General features: G+C 41.9%; 1 protein-coding gene across 10 annotated transcripts in view; it reads left to right on the top strand.

The window, feature by feature from the left end:
- Positions 1-7582: 7582 nt before the first annotated feature.
- Positions 7583-27030, top strand: part of nek9 (NIMA related kinase 9) — a 135723-nt gene continuing 116275 nt past the window's right edge. For 3 of the 10 annotated variants that reach the window (XM_087140029.1, XM_087140036.1, XM_087140065.1), the window contains exons 1-3: positions 7826-8060; positions 15583-15760; positions 23559-23614. In XM_087140029.1, coding sequence (XP_086996155.1) covers positions 7908-8060; positions 15583-15760; positions 23559-23614 — 387 coding nt within the window. In that variant the 5' untranslated portion in view covers positions 7826-7907. The other 7 variants (XM_087140058.1, XM_087140071.1, XM_087140040.1 and 4 more) reach the window with 6 other exon arrangements.

The following is a 27030-nucleotide window of genomic DNA, read 5'->3' on the forward strand; positions in this document are numbered from 1 at the left end:
GTTTACCCCGTGAGATGGGATGGACACAGCCATGACTTTGTCAGCCAGCTCGGCGAGTTGTTCCATCGTCATGGAGTCTCCTGCTGAGGTGTTTCTTCCGCTGGTGTTTCTCCGAGTGGCATGTTCAGATCACGTCAGGGTCACCAATTTAGTAGTGTTGTATAAACAGGAACAATGTTGACAACAGGTACTAACTTTTGAGAAAGGAACTTTTATTCTAAACTATTTCACAACTTGTACAAGAGAGAGTTGGAGTACTGCGCGTAGTTATGTTGCTTGGAGAGTGGTTGTGATGAGACTGGTTAAAAATGACCAAGTGGTGAAAATAGGGTTGGAAACACAGGCCGCAAGAACAAGGGTAAATCTAACTAAAATCTAATTATAAAGTAATAAATCCTAGACCAGAAGTCTGACAGAGGAATGTGGTAAGAAGGCCAAAGCAATAAAAGTTGGTCCTTGTGTAGGAGTGCTCTTAAATCAATTAGGAGGCTTGACATTACAGGGTCAAAAGTTAAAGGCTCCTAATCTACTGCTGGGAAAAATGTACATGGAGTCTACTGTAGATGCAAGGGTTCTTATTTTTACAAGGGGGAAAACGCTACATATACACAGAATTTCCATCAATCAAAGTAGTCGGAGTTGTATACTCATTAATTACAATGCAGATATGAAGGACGAAAAAACAAGCCGGCAATGTGATTGACTGCTACCACTTTTGGTAGATGAGCCCATTCGCTGTGTACAAACGGTTGGCAGACTCATCAAGTCGGGATTTCTGAACTGAACTCAAAGTAATATGTATCCAAAGTACACTGTTCAAACGAAGACGTCACTGAGATCCCGACTTGGGTCAAGTCAACGGTAGGTCTTAAGTTTGGTCAGGGCATTGCGGCCGACTGACCTTATTAGAGTTACCAGTCCACGACAGGACGAGCGCTGAGTGCTCTTCAGCCGATCCGCCTCGGGCCTGGGACGTGACTCGCACCGTATTTGGCTGCTGCATAATCTCTCTAGTTGTGACGGCCGAAATGTCTACAGCTTCATCTTCTAGAGGTCTGGAGAGTGGAGACCGTGGAGGGAGCTGTAGAACGAACACGACTTCCTTAGGCATGGCGAAAAGTCCGACGAAACTCTCGAAAAAATATAAACCTAAACTAGCAACAGAAACGGAGCACAGAAAAAGTGAACCGATCAGATTGCACACAAGAAACAAAAGACGACTTTACCCAGGTTGTGCTTAGCTTCGTGGGCATCTCTTTGTAAAGAATTTGCATATGAATGAACTTATGAACTTAAATATGAAGGGACGAATCTGCAGGGTGAGTCAATCCGAAATTGTGTAATGTAATTTAAAGGAACCAGGAAGTATAGATATTTTTATAAATTTTACTAAAAACCCTTTGATACTGCATCTTTGATTTTCAATTAACCTAATTTTAAATTTTTGTTTTACAATTTTAATCAATATTTTGATGCTTTTTTGGTTTTTATGCTAATGCATATTTCCATATTCATGACCAGAACTATGATGTCATCCAAGACACTGAATCTTAATGTTGCATGTGTGCACAGAACATTTCTAGATTTTTTTAACCACTGCTATGGCAGATTTTATTTCTTTGGCAATTTTATTGCTATGTAACTATATGGCAATAATCCAGCAAAAATACTTTTCATGGAAATGTTCCCAGATAGCAAATTTGGGGTAAACAAATTGACAATGTTGTAGTCGAGTACTTTCCGAGTACCAACGTTCTCCGCAAAATACTGAACTGGGTAAGAGGGAATAAAGCCAGAGTGCACAGGCATTTGATGGTAAATGTGCAAAAGTAAGATTACAAAATAAATGTTAGACTTCAGACACTCCCAGTTGTGTAAAATTTAAGTTTTAAGGAGAAAAGTACTCGGAAAGTACTCGGCTGAGTACTTTTGTCCTAAAAAGTTAATTTTAATCAAACAGTGATGCTCTGAAGTCATTATGTTGCTTTGTAATCTTACCTTTATGCATGTATCATCAAATACCGATGTACTTCAGCTTTGTTCCCTCCTAACTAGTTAAATATTTGGTAGAGAGCTTGGTTCTCAAAAAGTACTCGACTACATCACTGCAAATTGAACATGAAAACATGCCGCCTGAACCACGTCTTCCTGGGTTTGCATCAAAGCCAAAGCGCCCTCACTTGTCTAGAAATGCTTGGTCAATTTTTAATGTTTGGGAAAGTGCACCGTTCAGTTCCTGTAACTCAAAAAGATGTCAGTCTTCATACAAAGAAGAGTACAGAGATACACTAGTTTCTATTGTGGAAACAAAAAAAAACGAGCGAGGTCTGTGATAAAAAGTCGAGGTAAGAGTTCCCAATTTCTAAAGTTTCCTTGAAACCGCCTGAAAACATGCAACCTGAACCATGTCTTCTTGGATATACTGTACATGATAGTAAAAGCGCCCTCACTTGTCCAGAAATGCTTGGTCAATCCTGAATGTTTCAAAAAGTGCACCGTTCAGTTCACATAACTCAAAAAAGATGTCAAACAGTCTTCACACATGAAAGAAGAGTACAGAGATACACAAAAAGTGATTTTAAGAAAAATTCATGTCCGAAAAAGGAGTAACTTGTAAGGCCTTTTTTTTAAGGACAGGTACGTAGCCTGTACTGCCTGTGTCGTCTGCACCGTTGTAGTAAATGTAAGCGGTGCCTAGCCCGCTACTCAAGGGGTCCCGCGCTTGTTTGCACGACTTGGTCGAGTTAACGTTGAACAGTCTATGAGCGTCAATGAACTTACTTGTTTAACGCATTAAATACGTCGTCACCGGGCACAGGCATGACGCAATCAGACAAGTTCTTTCTTATCGTGTAATTCACGTGAAAGTTAAAAAAACCCGATACGTTATGGTTGGGGTGGCTGAGAGTGAGTCAAAGCATGGAGCTATCAATACCCCACACGCTGTGGTTGCGCAGTTGACCGCGAAGTTAATGGTTTTGATAAAAGGGAGGATCAGTAACCCCATGGTTTATATCTTCGTTCGTGGTCACGCGAGGAAGCTTGTCGTGCGTTAAGTTGGGGAACTCGGCAGAAAACCAGTTATCTTTGTTACTAACGATAGCTAAATGACTGAAGTTGGTTCCCCGGTTGTTGCTTGATTTTTATATTTTCACAAACCATCACGAACTACATGTGCAGAATTCAAATCAGTTGAGGTTCATTGGTTGTGTGTGACCTCCAGTGAGTGTTTTGGCGAACTCCAGTCGATACAGCACTGCGGTAGTAAAAATGAGCACAACGTAAAGGTAAAGTGTATACAATTTTGTTGCCAGGGGTAATCGACAAAAAATCAAAGCAAGTATAATATGTGGAAACTCTTAAAATGGGTAATTACAAAGTCACAAATTGTATTCCCAATTTCATCACTTGGAACCTCCCTTCAATAGCAACAAGTCTTTAGTCTGTGGACTTCGAATTGTCATGCTTTTGTGTAATCAGATAACTCAGGGTACCAGATTGTATTCAAATTTAACTCGCAAAAGGCTTATTTGGTTCAGTATCACTTAATATCATAGTCTGTAAACCTAGTTAAATAATTTTGGGAACAAAATTAAATGGATCATCACTCATCTTTGGTACAAATATCTAGAGATGAAAGGCGTATCGTTCTATCCGTTAGCATGAGGCTCATTAACATCATGGATATTTTTTAATGCATTGTTATTTACTTGGAACATGATTTGCATGTTCTTCCCTGGTGCAACATGTGGTTACGAGAGTCACACTTGACAAGGTATATTCAACTTACATTTTTTTCTCGCGCTCAGTTCTTTTTCTTTCGTAGCTCCGCGTTGAGCATTTGCATTACGTACTAAATGGTACGGATTTACTGTGTGCATCCCTCTTTCAGAACTGCTTGGAACAAACATGAATATTTACGATGCCCAATGACGAAAACTGTGACAGGGTGGGTCGAGTAAAGTTTCTCTTTGGGCACAATAACATTCTCACGTTGCAACAGTTTTACGTACATGTACGTTCAAAACAAAGGAACACTATTCTGGTGCGGCCGAACCGGCCCGGCACGCTGGATCGCGGCCAACAGTAAAGAGGCTCATCCATTTTGTAAACGTAACCAGCATGCTGGTTCATGTTCTGGACGAAAAACACGACAGACTAACGAGTCATTTCACGTCTAGTCACTCGGTGGCGACTGGTGTCTCTCGGGGGCGGGGGGGCTCGAGTCGTTCGGGTTCGGGTTTTAGAGTGTTGTCATCACGCATCTGAAAGACAAGTTTTCCCTGGGGAAACTTTATGGTCCAGTTCCGTCCCTATCCCTACTACAACATCGCACATATATATATGGAAAACATAGAATATTGAAACATTCTGCTTACCATAGAAAGCCACCTGCGTGGTCTATGCTACTAAAAAAAGATAGTGCCTGGTTCGTGAATGACTTCGTCACAATGGCGGACGTGAAACTATTTGCAGGCTCCTATTGGACGATCGCTGAAGTTGCGCGTTAAATTCCGATTCCATAAACGGCGATACGAATGCACGTAACTCTATGGAGTACCGAAGTGTCACGTCACTCACGAACCAGGTACTTTTTTTAGTAGCATAGACCATGCAGGTGGCTTTCTCTGGCCTTTTACACACTATTTGTGCGCGTGAGATATTCACTTAGGTACACTATGTGCAGTGAACATACGAAGTATAAGAAAACTACGGAGCACTGATGATCAGTAATGTAAGAAAAAACAGTGCTCACCTTTCTGCTAAGGTGCTAAATTTTTGGCCCCCACTAGGCCTTCGTCGGAAGGACACGCACGCGCATGTCATCACAAGTGTGTGGTGCCTTGGTGAAGTGGCGAGCTGCAGGGTGCCCCGGGAGTTGAGGTCGGACGCTTCGTAAGTGCTCAGTGAATCGGTCAGCCAAGCACCGTTTCATTTCACTGTTGTAGTGGACACCGCAAGAGATACGATACACGAGGCTGGCGGTTTGAATGTGGACTTTTCTGCATTCGAACTACTAGTCCCCCCACAGCTCCGATGAAGGCCCAGTGGGTCCGAAAATTCAGCACCTTAGCAAAAAGGTGAGCACGGTTTTTTCTTACTTTGCCCCTACATTAACTCTATGTGCAGTGTGGACGTGGTTTAAACTGAAGTGACGCCACACCCCGAACCACATAGCGCCGCGTAGCGGCGCAAGATAGAAAATGGATTGGGTTGGATTTATGGTTGCACTACACCAAATACGCGTCCATAGAAAGCAGTGCAAATTCGGACCGAAATAGCGCCGCCTGTTGACTCTCGTGAAGAGTTGAACCGTCGTCGGGTCGAACCGTCGCCTTTTGCCATTCCGTTTGTACACACACGACGCGTCGTGCGTCGCGTCGTGCCGTCGCCCGTCACGTCGTGCTGTTCCTTGTTGCATTTTTTTCTGCCTAAACGTCGCCCCTTCCGTCGCCCGTTGCGTCATGCTGTCGTGTCGTGCATTGCGTCGCCTGAAGCTAGACGCGACGCACGACACGACGCGACGCGTCGTGTGCTGTCGCCCTTTACTTCATGGTGTATATAGAGGGTGCCTTTACTGTTTTCTTTCCTTTCCTTCCCCCGACCCGTGCTTGCACAAAACATGCCATAGGTACCAGGCCTTGATTCTGTTGTTCTTTTTCGTGGATTCTTTCTAACTTAAGAGTGAGTTGTTGAAGAAAACTCTTTTCCTTTTTTTTCAAACCAAATGCAATCAGAAAGATTTTCCACTTATTTTGAGAGAGCAGTTCCTTCTTATTAGGATTTTCTTTTGCTCTTCTATCATTTTTTCAATAAAATATGACTGAAATTAATCCCAATTAATGAATCGATGAGATAAAAACAATGAAAAATCAACACCAAAGAGCGAATTGCATGTACTTTGCAAGAAAGGTGGACGGAAATGAAAGAAAACAGTAAAGGCGCCTTCTATAACACCATGAAGCTAAGGAAGGGCAACAGCACACGACGCGCCGCCAAAGTAAAATCCCAATTTCTGCCAGCAGAAAATTGAGTTTTTGAAAATGCTTTACGCAAATTCCCCGAACCCGAAGATCTACTAGCAAAAAATGAGAAAATGGGGTTGTCCACTTTTGACGCTCCATAAGCTTGGTCATGCTGAATATGAAAATGAACTGAATCTGCTTGCCCTGACGAAGTTACCCAGTTACCGAAAACTCGGCAATCACGTATTTCAGTGCACTGATTGTATATTATATTTCTGTCAATATTCTGATCACGATGCTACACAGCATTTTTCTACAAAAGCTGACTGGCTATTCAGAATATATGTAAATGTAAGGTCAATTGCACACATATTTCAAAAGCTGTTGCGTAAACACAGTGATTGAAATACTAATTTAAATATCCCAAATAATAAAAGTAGGAATAAGGCATGGTTTGAACCAACGTGGCGGGGCAAGATCGTTCCCATGGGAACGAGGTTGGCCTTACGAGGGTTGGTGTACTAGAGGGCGTCCCAATTTACAAAAATTGCGGTCTAAACTTACTCCACTCCCAGACGTACATAAAAAACCTGGACTTGCAACGCTTTTGTATGAAAAAGAAACCAACCAGCGGCCATTTCACTGAGCCGAATACAAAAGCGTGGGTTGGCTCCCTTCTAATGACGTCAGGAAGAACGAAGGCGGGCATTACCAGGAAAGCTTTGTATTCGGCTCGGTAAAATGGCCGCGAGTCTATAGAGGGATCCCAATACGACGCTTTTAGCATCGATCTGCGCATTTCCGCGTTTGAAAAAGAGGCTGTATGTGTTAGCTTCAATTCTTAATACGATCAGACGATGGAAAGTACGGAGTCAAGACACAAAATACATAAAGGTAGTGACATTCAGACTTTCCAGGCTTCAACTTTTTGTGGAAGAGTCTTTCAGGATGACTCAGCACGTAAAATCAAAAGAAAAATAATGGCAATTTACCACGAACTAATGTACCTGCGATGGTCGTGTATCTTGTGCGGTGGGCGTGGTTTAAATTGAAGTGGCGCCACATTTACGAACCGGATACTGCATGTACAGTGTCGACTCTGCGGGCGCGCGCGACGAAGTTCCACACAGAGAGCCTCGGTTTCGATGCAGATATGCGCAGATGGAGCTAATGTGAAATCCCCCTATAAGCTGATTAAGAGCATTGCGAGTCCAGATTTTATTGTACGCGTCTGTGACTGTACTATCGATTGAGTCTTGGGCCAAAAACGATGTCGCACTGTACGACACGAAGCAAGACTATCACGAAGCTGGTTCCCGCATAGGCATATGCACCTTGTACCAATACCACTAGGCTTTTGCCATGTAAGGTGCACTGAACCAATTCAAGCTCTATTGAAAATAGTGTAACATGAACCAAGTTTGGAGCCATATGGCGCGCAACTGAAGACCCTGAGGCCCCTCAAACAAAAAAACCAATGTGTTGTTTGGTCCTTCAGATTTCATTTGATTTTGAATTTTTAGTAGGTTTACCAATGAATTTTTTAATTATCTGCCCAGAACAAACTCACCCCTCAAAAAGTGAATGTTCCAAATCTTTTCAGCGGCCATTTTTCAAATGACATCCCTCACCTTCTGCGGCTCTTCTGACAAACTTTCAATCACATTTTTGGCTGCTTCGCCCCCAGATGGGTGCCTCTGAATCCAAAGAGATGATTCTGTGCCGTACTGACACAATCCCACCATTTCTTGGCCCAAACAGACCCCTCTTTTTGAAAGAATCTGTTGGGGGGTATTTTTTGTGCGCCACCGCCGGGCGGAGAATTTTCCTTGAATTGGGACACTGCACCCGTAAGTAGTGTGCAGGCTTGATATGGATAATTTCAGTTGCCAGAAGTCGCGTAATTATTAATTGTCTGTGTACAACGGCTCGGATGCAGAGATGGAAGACTCGCCGAGCATGTTGAGTGGATCGAATTCTAATGCAAATTCACTGGCTGAATCTGCCCACGTTGGACAGGAAGAACGTTACAATCATGTCAGAGTGCTAGGAAAGGGGGCATTCGGTGAAGCGGTTCTTTATAGTAAAACTGAGGTAGGCTATATCTACAGCCAGGCATGACATTGACGAAGTAGGCCTACGACGAAAACAGGTTAACCCCTGCCGCTATGTGCATGACCTGCCTAGGCTACCCCAAAAACTATGGGGTTCGACTAGTCTAGGCCTAGTGCCCTACACTACAGTTCTGGGAGTAGGCTAGCCCAGAGGTTGTACAGTCAAACTTCGTTAATAAGAGCACTGTTAATACAAGAGCCTGCTTAAGACAAGGAAATTGTTGGATCCCAATCCTTTCTTTTTCATTTTTTCATTCGTGATAATACAAGGTTTCTGTTATAACAAGGTAGTTTGCCAAGTCCAAAGGACCTCTTATATACGAGGTTCGACTGTACCTCAGAACTGTGGGGTCTGCGATGTCCGCTCCGCTGTTATGCTCCCACGAACTCCACAGACATGACAGAAAATGAGCCTTTTTTGCCATAGGCTGAGGCCTACATCATGAAATTTAACACTGCACGAACAGGGATTCTATTCTAGTTGTGTGTCCATAGAAATGCTGCTCCATTTCCCCCAAGATTTCTATGTAGGGTAGTTTACATGTATATACCTTTGCAAGCCTGGAATATCATTTTTGTTTGGTCACTGCCATTTGCCATTGCATGGGTGGACTGGCTGAAATAAAGGGCACTGACAGAATGATGCCAAATGTGTGGGCATAAATGTCATCAGTGTACTAAAGTAACTCCTGGGCGTTAATGCCATCCATGCCATCCTGGTATTTTTGCATGAAAATCAATATTCATTCAGGCCTAAGAAAAAGTAAGATATGCATGCATTATACCTGAACATGTCCGTGATTAGTGCCGAACCAGCAGCCGAGTATTGAAAAGCTTCAGCTGCAGCCATTCTTTCCTAAGCATTTTGCCTACCAAAGAAATTGGCCAGGCCAGTCAAGTGAGTGATTTTGCACACAACGTACATGTGTACATATACATGAGAATCACGGTAGTCCTGATCCATGTCGTATACATGTACATGTACAGTTCAGATTGCACATGGCACTAAACTGCAAACACCACATTGCGGTGTTAAATTATGGCCACGACTATACAATTGTCCAGTGTGCATGAAAAACGTGGAGCTCATTTACCGCTGACTCGCGTACTCGTTTATAGCACTTAGTTTTAGACCAAAGTTATTGCATGGTACATTGAAATGTTTGGCTTGGGCATGCGCTGTTATGTGAAGTCATTGGATAGGTCGGCGGGTTTTTCCTGGCAACACTGGCTGTACTGTGCCGCACTTGCGATCGAGCAGCGTGCATGACGCGGTGTGCGGCGGGCAGAGTGTATGATATCCCCACAGACACACAGTGCATATACGCCCTGCATGCATGCCATGCACTTGGGTGGTGCTGTGTGCTGGTTGAATGAAAGATCATATGGAACGATGTGTATACGTGTGTCACATTACATGCCGCTTTCTGTGTACATCGCCGAACGGGGTCAGTTGATATGCATGTATAGGGCACTACGGCCAAGAGAAAAAAGGGCACTGCCACCTTGGTGATGAAACACAATCACTTTTCGGAGGCACCACGGCCAAATGGGAGGGCACTGATGGCCATTGCCATCGGGAAATTTGAGGCCTGCTTTTGTTCTGAGGTCCAAGAAAAAATGGGCCAAAATCATTCCATTTTTTAAAAAAAAGGTGAAAAAATTAGTATTAGTGTCTGAGAGTCATACGGTTCACATGTGTACTTTGCAAAGACGAGTCTTGACCAAATGGTTGCCTATTGATACACAAGACATGGAAATTGGCTGCAGCCGCTTTCTGTATGTGTTTGTTTAATTCTTAGCTGTGCTGGTTGAAATGGCAGTAGGCTACGGTGCACTGGGGTAACCCTGACCAACCACAGGGCTCCTCACTATTTATGCCCAAATGGTAGGAATGACAAGCAAAAACCGTTGTGTGCCAGTGCATGTGAGTGCACTGTCGCACTGTGAACACTTTTCTGTTGAGGTTGCACGTGGATGTGGGCAAAGAACGCTGCATGTCCGCATCCACGTGCGGTCTCAACAGAAATCGTTCACTGTGCGATAGCACGCTCATGTGCACTAGCACCTAATGGCGGTTGCTTGTTTGTCCTGAAATTCTAGCATAAGTAATAAGGAGCCCTGTGACTGGTCAGTGTAACCCCCAGTGCGCCTGCCATTTCAACCGTTCAGTCCAGTAGTGGCTAAGAATTACACACACATGTATGGAAAGCGGCTGCAGCCAATTTTCATGTCTTGTTTATTGATCGAAGCCGTAGTCAACTATTTGGTTGCGGCTCATCTTCGCAAGTACACATGTGAACCGCATGACTCTCGGACGCTGATCAGGAAATGTTTGCACCTCTTTTTTTGAAAAGGCATGGTTTTTTTTCTTGGTACTCAGAACCATAGAGGAAAGACACAGAAGGAGTTGCAACTCTGGCACTTCAAAGTGTTTAATGGTCGCCACCACCATGTCAGACGGATAATAGAAAACATGCCAAAAATGCCCGAATACTGCCTGCAGATTAGACGGACAAGTAGGGCCAGTAAGAGTTTAGCAATACTTAGTGTTTTGCTTGCAATTAAATACAAATTATTGCTTTGACCAGGAAATACAGAGAGCAAAGTCCCTGATATTAGACCTACATGTACTTTTGCCATCTTGAATAACTTTTCTAATGTTGGTACACTGTTCCATTATTCATGCAAATTTGTAATTTTATTCTCCTCCCTCCAATACATTAGTTTGCAAATACTTGGTACGAATTTGGCTAAGACTCGCCAACAAAATGTTGACTACTGCTGGAAAGCTAAGTTCATAAGGAACCGAATGCTCTTTCATCACAGGGAGTGATTATGAAATCTTGTAAAATACGCTTTTGTGCAAATGCCATAATACAAATATTCAAACAAGCACAAAATATTGTAAACAGTGGGGCTATTTATTCCCAAAATAATTCCTGAAGAAAGCGTTCAATAAGGGCAATGACTGCACATGTACATTTACACATGTACAGGGCACGTGGCATAATGGCGCAGGCACTAATTTTGATGTTTGTTGTGAGATCATACGAAGCACTAACAAAGGCATGAATATTCAGTTTCTTATACCTCTGTACACAAAGTTTTAAGGATGCAGATTACCAGTACAAAGTTGTGGTGGCGATCATAGGGTACAAAGGGGTTTTGTGGTTGTGAAACAGATGGTGTGTAGCAAGTGTTCGCTGCGCTCTAGCTATGGACATACCAGGCATGCCAAAAAGCAGTAATTGGCCAGATGTTATAGCCCAGGCAGTTCAAACTCCTTCTGTGCCCTTACTTTAGGTCAGAACAAAGGGATGTAAGCTACCATACATAGAAATCTTGGGGGAAATGGAATAGCATTTTTTCCTTGTGTTACCCCGTCCCAAAAAAGGGATTGGGTTACAATTTCAAATTTTATTTCTTTATGACTATGTTTTTCTTTTGCATACTTTTTGTTCTTTGCTGAGCTTTTGACTTTTCTACTGGTAAGCAGTGTTCCAGTGGTGAACCTTTGATCTATTGCCTAATCCTTTTGTCAAATAGCCTGCTCTTTCTTCAGTTTATCTCTGATCATGCTCTCCTTCATGTAGGAGATCACAGGATGCTCTTAGTACACCAGTGTGTACACTCCCAGTAAACTTTTCAGAAGATCAGCAGGATGTTGGAACACTTAATCCCTAAACTTCTGCTGAGTGCTCATCTGCCTAGATACTAATCAGTGTTGGAATCGTATGACATTTTTTAAGTTGTCCAATGAGAGCCTGAGCTGGTCATGTGGCAAGGGCATGTTCTGGGTGGCAGTTTGCCCCAGAGTTTTGGCAAGCCTGGCATTCCAAACTGTGTGCTGACTACGTGCCTGCCGAATTTTGCTCTGCACTATTTTCTTTTGGACTGGAGGACCTCCAAATCCAAGTCTTCCCCTCATGTTAACGAGTGTTGGCTCTCTATCTTAGTTACTGAACTGCATGTTCTGAAAGAGGGTCTGGAGGGGAGTATCTGCAATCCACCTGAAGAGCTGTCCCCAGGCATCTCAGCCACCAAGCTATTGTAACTTGCAGATAAGCACAAGTATACCAAGGCATCTGTGGCATTAATCACTAGTATCAATCTTGCAAGATCTGCAAGTATTCCTTTGCATTACATTTCCTCTGCTGAACTTTTGCTCTCCACTTTTTGTCAACCGGCTACACGACATGATGGACTGCTGTTCTCCCACCTTGGAATGACTCATCGCAACTCATCTCTACATCTAGAATTTTGGGGCCATTTTTTTCCTTGGGCTCAAAGTGTATTCTGACTCAACAAGAACCTGCATTTTCTGTAAATCTCTTATTTTAATTTACGGCCATCTGAATTGGTGTTTTCTGGATTCACTTCATATTTCTCACACTGATTGGCTTGTTTATTCCCTTAAGTAAAACAAAATCTCTTTTGTGCGTAAATTCTGAATTATGGTTTTTTTTCTAAAGGAAATTAGATTAATATGAAATTTGGTTCCTGCTATTTTGAAATGTTAACCACGGGTTGAACTTGATATGTTTGTCAAGTGTGATCTTAACCACTTGCTGCTGGGTGCTTTTAAAAATGCAGTGCACACATACGGGCCATTTTCAAGATTTCAGTTTTCAGATTCTTCAAAATCCCTTTGTTCCCAGTGAATGCAAGTGGCGTCTTTTCAAACGCGGCTGGATCATGTACAACGGTGCTGTGTCGCTCATCAGTGGGTCCCAGAGCACTTTCGTCCGCAGTGCTAATCTGCGGGCGCGCTATGCCCAAAACAGTACAGTGGGTTACATGTACTGTTTAAAAACGGTGACGGATTACCTTCGGAAAATGCAAGCCGAAAAATGATGGCAACTTCCATCAGCAGGTCTTTTGTTACACGGACCATCTCTTTTGTCTGATTTTTGACAGCCTGGCTCTGCATATAAACCCATGGTGCTCGAAACGAGGTTCCCTGGCAGCAAGTGGTTAAACAGGCTGAAAAAGAAGAGCAAGAAAGTTACAACCAAATTGCAAACATGAAGGTATAAGTGGTCTTAACTCGAGGTACATGTACAAATTGTCTAAGGTACAAGTTGTCCAGGGTACGAGTCATCCAAGGTACATGTATGAGTCATCCAAGGCACGAGTTGACTCAAAAGCAACCAGTCAGTCAAAGAATTGGATTACAAAATCATTTCTTTGATCAGTACATGTACATATTGTATGTGCATGTTCATTGTGGTTGTTTTCATCGGTTGCTACCCACCATTTTGCGAAACTCTCGGATGTCCGCACTGTCCATTTGCTTTTGAATCCAGTTTTTGAAGTGTTGATCCAGCAGCAAAAACTCTACTTTTTCAATTACTTTTCCCGTGAGAATACCTATGAGGTAGGCTAAAAGCCTACATGTACATGTAGCTCTTGATCGAAAATGATGTAATGGAAGTTTTCAGATCGTGAGACCAAGAATTTTTTTTTACAAATTTGACATTTTACTCACCAGTCTCTCGATCTTGTTTCTACCTGACGATCACACCATTCATGCTGTTTGTGTTCATCACATTGCACATGCATTGGCCAACCAATGGCCAAGCTTGCTCCACATTTTGGTTCGACCAATCTGCAATCTGTCACAGCTACATGTACACAGGGCAGCGTGTCATGATGGTATCAGTTTAGGTCACGCAGTGAAAACAAGATTCAATTCCCCGCTTCCAAAAATGATAGATGCAAAATGCAGAGCAAGCTTGGCCATTAGCCAGCGCAACACATGCGCAGTATAATAAACACAAAGGGCATGAATGGTGCATTCAGCTTTGGATGGAAACAAGAGATTAGTGAGTAAAAATGTCAGATTTTTCAAAACTACTTAGTCTCATGGTCTGAAATTTCCAGATGAAAGTTCCCAAGGGCTATAGGCACTGCTCGGTTGCTGTCATGGGAAAATTTTATTGAAAAAATTAACAGTTTTCATTACTGGATCAGCCCCGCAAAAATGAGATTAAAAACACAGTGTTATGACCCTATTATAACAACACCTCTAAGTCACATGGAGTAGTGACTTAGACTTCTCTAAGTATGCACAAACATGCTAATTAATGCTCAGGCCTACCTCCATAACTGTGGAGTTTGTCGTCTGCTGCTCTCTCACGACGACAAGCCCACATTTCTGGGGGTGGCTAACACTCACATTATCATCATCACTAAAATTGCATAAGGCCAAGCACGAGTAACTACATGTACGTATACATGTACATGTAGGGCCTACAGGAGAGGTAGGAATCTAACGTTACAAATCGCCTCTTAACCTTTGGACCAAGGCTTGATCCAGACCCTTATTTTTTGGGGGGGGCCCAAAAACAAGTAAGCTGCATCCCCTGTGCACTTTTGCATTAACTAATTAATTGTACCAGTCGCAGTTAAGCAGCTGCTCAGAAACATTTTCCTGAACAAATTGGCTCTGCCCATACAACCTCCATTTAAGACACTTAATATCTTCACTCTGATTGATTAAAAGACTCATATTGGGAGGGAGTGGCATGGCCCCCTTCTTCACCTGGATCCTCCCTTGATTCCGACATGCATTGGTCTACTATTGCTGACCATGTCCAACTGTTGAAAGTGTAGATTTGTAGGGCACTAGTTACTCAGACTACATCAGTTGTAATGTTAGTCTGTGAGTAATGCTTTCTCTTTATATCGGATGCAACTTTGCAACAACAAAAATCACCTCAGACAGCACAGGCACTTTATTGTGAAGTCAAGTAGTTGGAGTGTCGGATAGAATGATACATGCTAATGTTGGGTGCGATCAGTCAGTCAGCACAGTCGCATGACCGTGTTGCACTGTCCTCTGATCCTGCATGAAATCTCTGACTTACATGCAACTACCCCATCTTGTCCAATAGTCATGATTGTAACACTAACAGTTGAAAAAGGAAGGATAAATTTTACATTTTAGAGTGATTGGCTCATACCTGTGTTCCAAAGTGTATTAAGTTTGATGATGTTTTTGATGTCCCTTTCCGCTTGGCAAAGGATTTTGCTACAATGTTTTTGGCACTTTTGACTTCAAGAATCCTTGGCTTTACCAGAAAAAAGTGATAAAAAACTACATGTATGTTTGGGCATGCACATACATATACATGTACATGCATGTACATTCATGTACATGTATTTACCAGTTGGCTTATACCAGGACTTACCTGTACAACTAGTACTAGTATTAAAGTCTCTGAAGAATCCACCTTAGCAGAAGTGCTCCCTCGTCAGTTGAAAAGAGCCATGTAAGTGTAGATTGTTCATTTTGTTGGGAGCAACGCAACTGTAACACAGTATTTCATAGTCCTTTGTGAACAACTGAAGTGCAGTTCCTACCAAAGGAACCTCTGTTGCTAGGAGAATTGTCCTACTTGTACATATGTTGTTCTTAGAAGAACTGGGTGACATTGGTAGAAATCCCATTCCATTTAATGCATGAGTGATCTGATGTTAAATTTATCTTGCAACAGGATAACTCCTTGGTTGTCTGGAAAGAGATCAACTTGGCACAGGCAACAGAGAAGACGAAACGAGATGCTCAGAATGAGATTGATATTCTGTCTCTGCTGAATCATGCCAATATCATCACATACTATAATCACTTTGTGGATGAAAGCTCCTTGTTTATCGAGATGGAGTATGCAAATGGTTTGTATTAGTTATTCATTCTACAGTCAACCTGTGCTTATCCAGAAGTAGTATGTTTGGTCATACATGTACATATAGACCGAGCGCCAGCGAATTTTATTCAACCGGAAAGAGACAAAAGAGATTGTTGATTGTCAATCGTTCATTGAAGATTGGGATTGCTGCCGGCCCAGGGGCTATACGTTTGGCCACAGGAAGCATTTCCAGGCCACCCAAAAATGCATTTATTCAACCCAACAGCGACAAGAAAACTAACTGCACCTTGACATTTGGTAAATGTCACTAAAAGGACCATGACAGCAATTCTATGCTGTATGTTTACAAGAACAGCAGTTTTTGAAGAGGTCACATGACCACATAATCAACCGGAGAGGGACATGCGCCAAACTTGCTTTTTTATAATCTATGATCATTGCCAAATGAAATACCAAATGACAGCAATTTTCTCCTGTACTTTCATCTTGACAGCAACCCTTGATCTCCACACTTTGAATAATATCACCAATGATTATTCAGCCCAAATGCTAAGGATTTTTCAAGTAAGATTTAGAGATATTGTCAACCTTATACAAAAACGCCCTTGACAAAAGTGTCTTTAGTTGGACAAAGTTGGCCTTGAGAGCAGCCTTTGATTCGTATTTTAGTCATTTATGTCTTATAATCCCTTTTACTGTTGTTTTCTTGGCTTTTAGTTTGTTATGCAGTCAGTGGCCGTGTTGATCACAGAATCGGGAAAAAGCTGTTTCTTTCAACAGTCCCTAACAGTATTGTCACACAAAACCGACACCATGAACTAATAGTGCAATCCAATAATATGAATATGGAAATAGAGCACAGACACAAATAATGATGTCGCCCATAAACCAATAAGATCAACACTTACTCTATACAATGTATGCAGCTTGTCCTAATATGGTATGGACAGAATTCCATACGCCAAGTTCCTTTACTGGATTGATCGCTGTAAACTGTCGGTCATTTGGATTTGCTCCCGCTATCCTCACTCCAGGGTTCACCATCACTATCAGGTAAGAGTGTATCCATGGTATCCATGTGTTCTCCTTGTCCCCCATGTCTGGATGGCATTCAAAGGAATCCTCTTTAAACTCCACAGTCTCCAGGGCAGTACATATAGGTCTTTTCAACTCGTCAGGTAGTACAGGTCCGAGAAACCTCTGAAATGTATCGTTTTCAGCTGCATCCACTTCCCAGCCATAGTTAGTGGGATCTATTCCGGCATTTGGGCTTGCTTTTGAAGCAGATTTCCACATCAAGGAGACGTAGTGAGCCCTACGAAGATGCTGCAGAAAGGTTCGCTTGCACGGTGGCAGCGAAGCGCAGTTTATCTTTCTAACTTGCTCAGAAAACTTTCCCGCACCCACCATCTTCTCACGCCTCATCAATACATTTGGCACTTTTATTGCCGTACACATGGCAAACAAATCTTTCCAAACCCACGGCGTCCATTTCGTCTTGACACAAAGACTGCAGAGCTTGAACATGACCCTTTTCCATGATTTCGAATGGTTTCTGTTTACCTTTTTGGTAGAAGGCCGAAGTGTAGTCGCATCCTGTTAGAGCGTGAAAACCAACAACAGCGTCTGTTGTTCCCACTTTATTGTCCTCTACATGTAATTCTTGAGTGATTTCAGACACGTTGATGAAGCGGTGATTGTTTCCACTTCCGTAGTCTTGTATTATGCCATAGGAATGCCTTGCAGCGATTGGAAGCAGTATTTCTAGAATGTCGGTGTCCGAAGAATGTATGGTTATTTCACCTGACATCCCCGTCGCAGCATGGTATGCAATGAGAGTGTCTGCTTCTTCATGTTGGCCTTGATACTTCTCAGGAACGGACACCTCCAGCAGCCCCATGTTGTTCACCTTTAGTTGTATTCAGCTACCTCCATGAGAGATGTACACTGTTTTGCACTCAATGATAGCAAGCATACTGTTCGTTCTGGACCTCTTCCATCATGAAGTTCAGGAAGGCATTCTTGAAGTGGTACAATGTAGTTTTTTAGGAGATCACTGACATTCTTTTTCTGCCTCTGTTCTGGCCCTGTTGTCACAGAATCACCATGTTTATAGATATACCGACGGCCTCACTGACAGGACAGAAGGTTCTTTCTGCTTTCCTTTCAGCACTTTTGTGAGCGCTGACTTGGTAGTCTTTGTCAGTGACCCATTACTGTGTGCGATTGACAAGGGAACCTGCATAATTGGATGGCTCATTAGATCTCGAAGGTTGATAGCTTCTCGTACCACATCTATCGCCAGTATGTGAGCAAAGGCGTCTCTCACACCTTTGGTACCAACTTTGTCACGTTTGGTCGCTTTTCTGGTGTTTTCTGATGCGATGTCCCCGTTGAAGAGTTGTGGTAAGGTAGTCTGCTGTCACCTCTCGGGCACTTTTCCTTGTGGTCAAATTGATGATGGTATGTGGAGTGGTGGCATCAAAAGGATTGCATATTTCAATGAACTTCTGCTTCAGCCGGTCAGTGCTTTCTTTGTCTTTCCGCTGACGTTGGTTTTGGCAGCTGATTTGGCGGTATTTGTCCTCCTTGGATTCCACACATCTCTTTCAACTCAGTTACAGCCATGCTGCGTTGAGTGAGGCTAACACACCACCGCTGGAAAGCCTTCTTAGGTCAATTGCACTGCGGAAGTACGACTTCTTTGTACGTTTTGTGCTGAAGGCACGGGCTCTTAGCATGCCCATCGCAGATGAACCTAGCTGCCGCAGCTAATCCAGATAGAGTGAACCCCACCGAGCATAATTTGATTTGTTCAGAGCGAAGAAAACGTCCACCAGATGAGGTAGGACGGTCACATACAGGTTGACATCGTTGGGTCGCACAGCCCTTTAAAGCTCTCGCTAAACGCAGTTGATGAGGTAGATGTACACAGCCCAAAATGCCGCTGTCTTGCCAAAGGAGCCATTCATGGTGTCCTGAAAATACTTCTCGTAGTCAGGGACAAGCCGCTTGAAACATTCCGTTGTCGACAGTTGAAGCAGGTTGTTTGTGTCACCAGAACCTGTCGACATTACCTCTGTGAGTACCTCTTCATAGTGATCACTTCTTTCTGACAGAAACTGTTCATATACATGTACATGTAGTAATTGCTCCAGGACTCCAGCTGTTATCTAGTGAATGCAGGTACATCGGTTATAAAATTTACCCTTAACAAAACCATTCAAAGAACCTTTGGCAAGAACCTTGCCCTCTGTCAGAATCCACTATGAAGGTTCCAACGGCACCAAAAAATGCTTGTTTGATGTGGAAGTTGCCCAATAAAATGATAAGCTTATCAAATGTGGGCGTGCGGAGAGCTTGAATGGTGAGTGCCTTCTTGGCAAAGTTCATATCGTATGTGACTGGGTGCCATGTTTGACTGGTTTCTTCAGCCACTTTCAGAGATCGTTCCATGGTAGCCTGGACAACTTTGCCGACTGTTGGAGACTCATTTATGAGATCCATATACACTATTGCTGTCATTGAAAGGCTGTCTTCCACGAAGGAGGAGTAAAAGCCATTGAACTGCGGTACTATTTCCTGCACGGACTTGATCACCCACAAAATATCCAATATGCGTGCTTCAATATAGTCATTGCTGGCACTTGAAGTGCTGGCTATCGAAAGTATGAACTTGGCTGCTCGTAAGTTCAAGCGGAAAGCAGGGCACTCTTTCACAACACCTTCAAAGGTTCTCCTTGCTCTCCCAGTGATAGTTGACGTCTCATTTGCCGTTTCTCTTGATGGTCCAGTGAAGCCTTCAGTCAGTTGTCCATTTGGTATGTGTTGATTCTGGTAAGCTATACCTACGGTCTTATGTAGACTGTTCTTACCATCTAGTGTTTCAACGTTCAAGCCAAAGTTGTCCCCGCTGTTCCTGAAACAAAAATAGAAAAATTATTTTCTAATAGTGCGTTAATAGAATGTGGGCTTTATGTAGACTTGCATGTACGTGTAGGAACAATTTACCGAAAATAAATTTTAGTTCCTTTTTTTTATACTTCAAATCAAAATTTATTGCTATTATAATAACAATATTTGGCTATAGCTTACCAGGTGCAAGTTTGGAATCGGTGAGCAGTCCCACTGGTGTTTCCTTCTCTCCAGAAACACAGGTGTAGGCAATTTCAGAAACGAGCCTTTTGCACTCATCATCGATCACAGAATGTCCAAGTCTCTTGAGTACTGTTAGAGCACTCTTGCTTCCTAACATCAAAGAAAACCCAATGCCAAGTGCTGTGGTCTTCCAGGGTTTTACATTTTCTGTGATGCAGTGTATACTGCATCTGACGATAGCGCTTCACACTTTTCTTTTCTTGGTGGCCGATGGTGAATCGATGATGCCACAAAGCAGTGTTTTGTAGAAGTGTTTCGTCAATGGAGGTACTTCTGAGGCAGTTTTCTTCAAAGAATCTGGGAATTTTGTTCTTCTCCATCTGGGGGATCTCCGCTCTGAGAGGCATGGCAGTGGATCGTACTTCCTGTTCACCTCTACTGGTATTCTTCAAAGCCGTGACAGCATCATCAAATTTGAGAGATGACAGGTAAATGAAATTTCCCACTTTCTTTGACTCCTTCCCTTGATATATCTTGTCCTTATACATGTAGGTGTTTTTTATTTTATCAAGTAACTTCTGTGTGGTGTACCCTTCCATATCTCCGGAAAGCCCGCTGTTGGCTTGGAATTCTGATCTGTATAAATCCATTACAGATGCAACACTGACGGGATTGCCCTTTTCGACAACATGGGACTCTATGAATCCTTTTATTGCGTTGAATGTGACCTTATGAATAGCTGAGGGTATAGTGAAATCATAGCCGCTACCTTTTTCAGCACCGTTATCCTGAGTGAATTTCAAGCGACATGTATTGTGGTACATGCCCTCGGGAGCCACCAAGTCGTCTGTACCTCTTACAAGTGCCAGAACTTTTCGACTTGAAGATGCACTTGGGTTTGCTCAAGCGGAAGCCTCAACTGTTTTGCTGCCAGTCATAGATAACATCAGACTCAAAGGTTCAAATGATTGCCCACCTTTGAACCGTTTCTTTTCTTGTGTACAGAAAATGCAGCGTTTTTCGACCATGACACCTCTGGAATTTGATTTTAACAAGCCAGAAACAGACCTTGTCTTTTTAGCAGGGCTTGACAATTTACTACTTTCTTCCTCAGCTTTCCTTTTTTTTTTACAGCACTGAATTTGCTAAGACAGACCGAGTGATATCGCAACTTAGAACTGTCTTAGCAATTCTGAACTTGTTCTGTTTCTTCTTGAAAAATGTCGGTTTGTAGGCAAGTTCGTCGCTCCGCAGCATTTTTCACTCTTACCCACTGTTCATCGCCCTTGAATTGTTTCAGCCCCCCACCATCTTTCTTCCAACACACAAAACAAATCTAAAGCAGAAAAATGAAATAAAAATAATTGGGCGTGCAGCTACTTTTGGGGATTGCAAGGATTCTGGTCTTTTGAATGCAAACCCACACATTGACTAAGTGCCCTGATGCTTAGAAAACAGACAGTTAGGCCTTTAGGGTATGGAAGCAGAGGTGTTGGAAAAAAGGGGATCAGAAAAGGTTCCATATTATGTTATTTGAGAAACTGTCTTATATTTACTCTTTTTCAAATTCGGCTAATCCTATCGCAAATGGAGTCAATTGTTATGATTCAATAAACGAGCCGCAAAAGGTTGGGTCTTTTTCATTCCAGCTTAAAAGAAAGAAATGTTTTAAAATGTATTAAGTTGCTATTTTTGACTGACAGATTAGGGTGGAGTTTTGGGAAAGGTTGTTTGAATGTCTTGTTTGGAGGCTGAATGGCAATACGGTTGGGTCCCATTTCAAACTTCAATGCTGTATTCCATTTATATAATGATTCACCAAAACATGACAGATTTCACCTGCAAAATTGCCTAACATTACCCGATTTGCCACCTACATGTACGTCCCGCGTTGAGGTTCAGAGGTTTGTACAACCTTGCTTAATGCTTTGAGGCAGTTTTCCAGGTGAAATGTTAAGTTTTTGTGGAGTGATTAATTAAGTGGAATATCAAAGTCTTACTTAGACCCTGCTGTATGTATCGCCAGACATGCGACTGTGCTCTCCATTTTTTAAAGGTGAGATAAGGATCCAAGTTACTGGGATTAGACTTAACTCTTCGGAATAATGAAAAATTAATAATACACGTCCACTTACCTCACTATCCGTGTTTGTCAACCTGGCAACCCGGCAACCTTTTCTTTGCTATTTCTTCAACTTGCAAGATTAGCAACAAACACCTGTTCAATTTTCAGCCCGAAGTCGACACGAAGACTTAGGGTGGGTTTACAAACCTCGAGAAATGACAACTGCTTGTAGAAAAAAACTAACCATGTGTAGCATGTCTGGAATCTTCACTCTCTGGGATGTATATAGTTATTCATGAAAAAACAATATTACGCCGCACTACTGATAAGAGGTCTCTCCATTATTAAAAAACCCCGCCTGATTATTGATTGATCATTATTAATACACAGTGAGTATGTATTTGGATTGTAAATCAAATACCCCCTGGTTTCAACCCAATAGATGGATTTGTCTCCTATCAAGATTTCTCGTCATTTATCTTTCAAGTAACAACACGGGCGCACTACTGACCAAGCAGTTTGAAGGGCATCTGACGTTTGGTAAAACTGCATGCATTCGGCCAATTTTGGAAATTGGTGAGAGTGAAAAAGTGCAGGTCTTAAACTTCATTAAAATGTAGACCAAGAGAAACAGTTGTTATCACGAGTACAATATTCAACACGTGCATCCCAATAACAAATTAGAAAAATTGTAAGTTGAATTTGCAAGGTCATAGGTGTTAGTCAAAGTAACAAAGTTGCTGTCAAGGGGAAAGTACAGGAGAAAATTGCTGTTATTGGTATGTATGTCCGTGTTTGGCAATGATCATAAATTGTAAAAAGCCAAGTTTGGTGCTTTTCGCTCTCGGGTTGAATAACTGTAGTCACGCGACCTCTTTAAAAACTGCTGTTCTTGTAAACGTACAGCATAGAATTGCTGTCATGGTCCTTTTAGTGAACTGCAGCCTCTACCAAATGTCAAGCTTCAGTTAGTTTTCTTGTCGCTGTTGGGTTGAATAGATGCATTTTTGGGTGACCCGGAAATGCTTCCTGTGGCCAAACGTACTGGCCCTGGGCCGGCAGCAATCCCAATCTTCAATGAGCGATGGACGATCAACAATCTCATGGGATGGAACCTTTTGTCGCTTTCCGGTTGAATAAAATTTGCTGGCGCCCGTTCTAAGAGAAGAAGAGAAACATGTTTCTTTTCATTGAGGAAAATGTTTTTTATTTTATTGGCCAGATTTTGATGGCATATGTGGTCTCGTCATTAGATATGAAACCCGCTTATTCATATACATGAAAATCAGCAAGAAGAACTTGCTGACCGACCAACCTTATTTGAAGATACCGTATGTAATGAGATTGGCCCTACTAACCCAACATGCACAATGTAAACCAGTATAAATTTATGTAAAAGGAAGCTCCAGATGGAAAGAATTTATTGCATTCAGAAGGGTTGATGAAAAATACAAAATGTGAGGAACTTTTTATCACTCAAGAGTTTAAAGAGGTTTCATTTTCTGACAAGTCAACAGTGGCCAGATAAGCATGATTGCTGCCGATATGGATTGTATTACCATTACATTGTAATTAGGGAGTAAAACATTACGACAATAATTTTTATCAAATAGTTGTCAAATCTAACTTTAAATTGGCACTATTGATATTTTGAATGCAGGTGGAACTCTCTATGAGAAGATCGTTCACCAAGGTGAACAGCTGTTTAGTGAAGAGGTTTGCTTATTTTCCTTTTTGTAACTGAACCACTTGCCAACCTACATATTTACATGTACATGTACATGTACACTGTATGGAATATATATGCACAATAAAAAACATGTAAATGTACACGTACATGGTCTGAAACAGATAATTTTCAGTTCAGGCTTTTTTCAAAATACATACAATCACAGTGTAATAAGGCTAAAACAGTGGATATTTTTTAATCACAGTGTAATAAGGCTAAAACAGTGGATATTTTAATATCCACTGTTTTAGCCTTATTACACTGTGATTGTATGTGATTGTATGGCTACTGCTACATGTAATACATGTAGCAGTAGCCGGCAAATTTTTAAAAATGGTGTTTAGTTGGATACAAGTAGACAGCCCCCTCTTTGATACATATACATGAGTGTAGCCTTTTCTTAAGTAAGCCTGTTGCAAGTTCAATTTGAATGAAATGTGCATTGAACTCTTGAATTCTTTGAACATACAGTATTCTCCATACTGAAGGTACTGTTGCTATACCACGTAATTTGGGCAAGCTTTGCTTAGTTACATAAGAGACGGCTTGCACCAATACACTGTTTTAATGGATAAGAAGTGCACAAAGAAACCAGTCCATTCCAGAGATGGTAGTTGCTGTGCAAAAGCTTGCCTGAGGGAACTCAGATTGTTATGTTTAGGTGCGATCAGGTAATAGGCCGTGGGGCAACCCTTCATATCGTTCCGTTTCATCTGACAAATTAGGGGCAACCTACAAATTGTGTAAAGTTAGTTATAGTTTAAAATATACTTTTCAAGATTTTTGCTGGTCCCACTTCCAGTTTTTGCACGTTAACTTGCAGAACTTCCCAAAAGAAACAAAAATTTTAGGTGAAATCTCGGACAAGCCAGCAGTGTTTGTTTAGTCTTGGCTAATGATAAAAATGCATCCTCACTTGACGCAGTTGCTGGCTGCGTGCTATAACGTACATCTTCTGTGCGGTGGCATAGTGTATCAATGAGTCCTGCATCTTGAATCAAAGCTATAAGGCTTGCACATTGTGATCAATGTCTCGGTGCCCGTCAGTTGTTTTTACATGTAGTGCCTCCTCAAATATAGACAAAATTGGCCCGTTCAGCACAGTCAGCTGGGAAAAATTTGGAACAACCTTAACAAATGGTTGCTGCTCGATGGAAAAGAAAAGGAAGTGGCACAGAATACAGTAGTATTTGCTGCAGAAGTGACTCCAAAGTCGTTGTGGGGCTACCATCGCACTTGCTCAATGGTACAAGGCCTACAAGTAAGTCGCATGCTTTTTTCCATTTTCTGTTGTATAAACCCTCATCTGTTTCTATTTGAAACTCATCCAGGTCAATTTGCATACTGTGCAGTGCATGTTACTTGATTTAATTAATTTAAAACTAATTTCTTCTCTCGAAATATGGGCTGAAAGTCCAAAAAACGAGTGTTCAGAAACAGATAAAAAATTGAGTGTTTTCAAACATGGCACACTCAAAATGTTCATTAAAACAAAACTGAGAACAACTTGCAGGTAAACGTGCATCTTATAGCAAAGTATGGTTCTTTTGTACCGGTAGCACTTGAATCTTAGGGATTGTAAATTTGGAAACCCTGTAGGGGAGCTACATTTTAACTTGTGAATTCACCTTGGTAGATGACTGTGACAACATGCTCGATAACTGTAGGGTTAAAGTAAAAAAAGGGCAGGGTTTTGACTTTTTATGGAAATTATGAGGGGAACTGTGAGTGTTTAACACATGGTAGATTAAAATTTGCATGACTAGTTTATCAGGGAGAAAGTCAGATTTTCTCACAGTTTACAATTTGAACTTCCAAAAAATAGGGTCAGCAAAATAAAGAGTGTTGCCTTTGTGTTTTTTTTGGGGGGGGGGGCTTACCAGTTTTGCAAGATTAAAATACCATTATAATTAAAACAGGGGGTCCCCAAGTATACAATCCCCTGGCTCTTATTTGAGAATGGTTTCATTTCATGTTTGATTGATGTCTGACCATGCTGACCAAACTTTAAAGCAAAAGTTGCAAATCCACTTAGTGTGGGGAAACACCATGGAATGCAACTCAATATTTATTGTATATAAAATATATTTTTTTATATTAACTGTTAAATGATAGCAACTAAATACAAACAGTATTGCTTTTCTGAAAGTGCAGGTCAAAAATATTGTTCATCCAGACCACTGAAGGGAAAATATAACACATCAGCTGACATTAATAAATTAGTTTATGTGCCATGAACACATGTCGTGTCTCAGTTGATAATCAGAAAGAACAATACAGAATTAAAGATGGTCAGCAATTGCTACATGTATACAGTGTTAAATGTTGTTGAGCATTAAGCCAACTGTGCATGCCTACTGGAGGTAACACCGCAATAGTCATGAAATGTTGAAGCCGGTTCACGGCACAGAAAATTTGAAAATAGGGCAATTGTCTTTGAGCATAAATGTGACAATTAGGCCTACTTTTTAGTAGATACTTTTGTATTAAGTGCTGTTTTAACTTAACCCCTTCGCACCGGGAGGTGGCTATAGCCGCCGTAAAAATTGAGATCCTCAGCCTGCTTTTCAGCTATTATTCTCGGCCCACGCTCGAGTGAACACGGTGAAAGAAGGCAGACCCTGGCTCTTGTATATATGGTAATTGGTCTTTGTGCGTAGCCCTGAAATGAAAAGACAGATTTTGCATCATAATCACGAGCTTCACAATAGTCCCCACTTTGAAAAGAGGCAACGGGAATGTGGAAGGGTGAGTAGAGCCACATGCCACTGAACTGTCGGCCTTTTCACCGTGTAATTCAAAGCGTGCATAGCACGCAGGGCCACAAACCTAGAATTTGCGGTTTGGCAGGTGGCCTTCGTGGCCAAGCGAGGCTGGAATTCTAGGAGTCTGCTTTTGGGAAGAAATTCCCGTTGTCAAGGGGTTAAGATGAGCCTTCTTTGGAAAACGTTGGGCCTTTAACAATATTTTCATATTCTTTTCTTCAGATTTTATGAAAAGTCCAAAATTGCTCAGGCTGAAAGATGTCTACAGGGCACAGCTGAGGTTGAAAGACCACCATCAGAGCCACCACGCAAATCACAAAGATTGCTCACTCACCAGGGCATACGGAAACTGCAAATTGAACATGTTCTTCCTGCAAGATGCTTCTTCTTCTGCATACATATGCTTCATATGTAAAAGGGAGAAATGGATCAAGGATGCAGCAACTTGCAAATTGGTCAAGGAACGTTTAATGTGGTAAGTAGTACCACATGCAGCAGCAGAACTTTCCCTGTTTTCCTCATTGCTGGATTCTTACTCTTGGCAATGCAACGCAAAGGGTCTCAGCATTGCGTTTGTTTCACATTGTTCTCATTATTTTGTGTAAGTTTCATTTGCCAACCAAAAGGTAGTTTACTGA

This window comes from Acanthaster planci, linkage group LG01 (genome assembly GCF_054643075.1).
Source record: "Acanthaster planci isolate LZ-2023a linkage group LG01, COTS_SCS, whole genome shotgun sequence".
Taxonomy (NCBI): domain Eukaryota; kingdom Metazoa; phylum Echinodermata; class Asteroidea; order Valvatida; family Acanthasteridae; genus Acanthaster; species Acanthaster planci.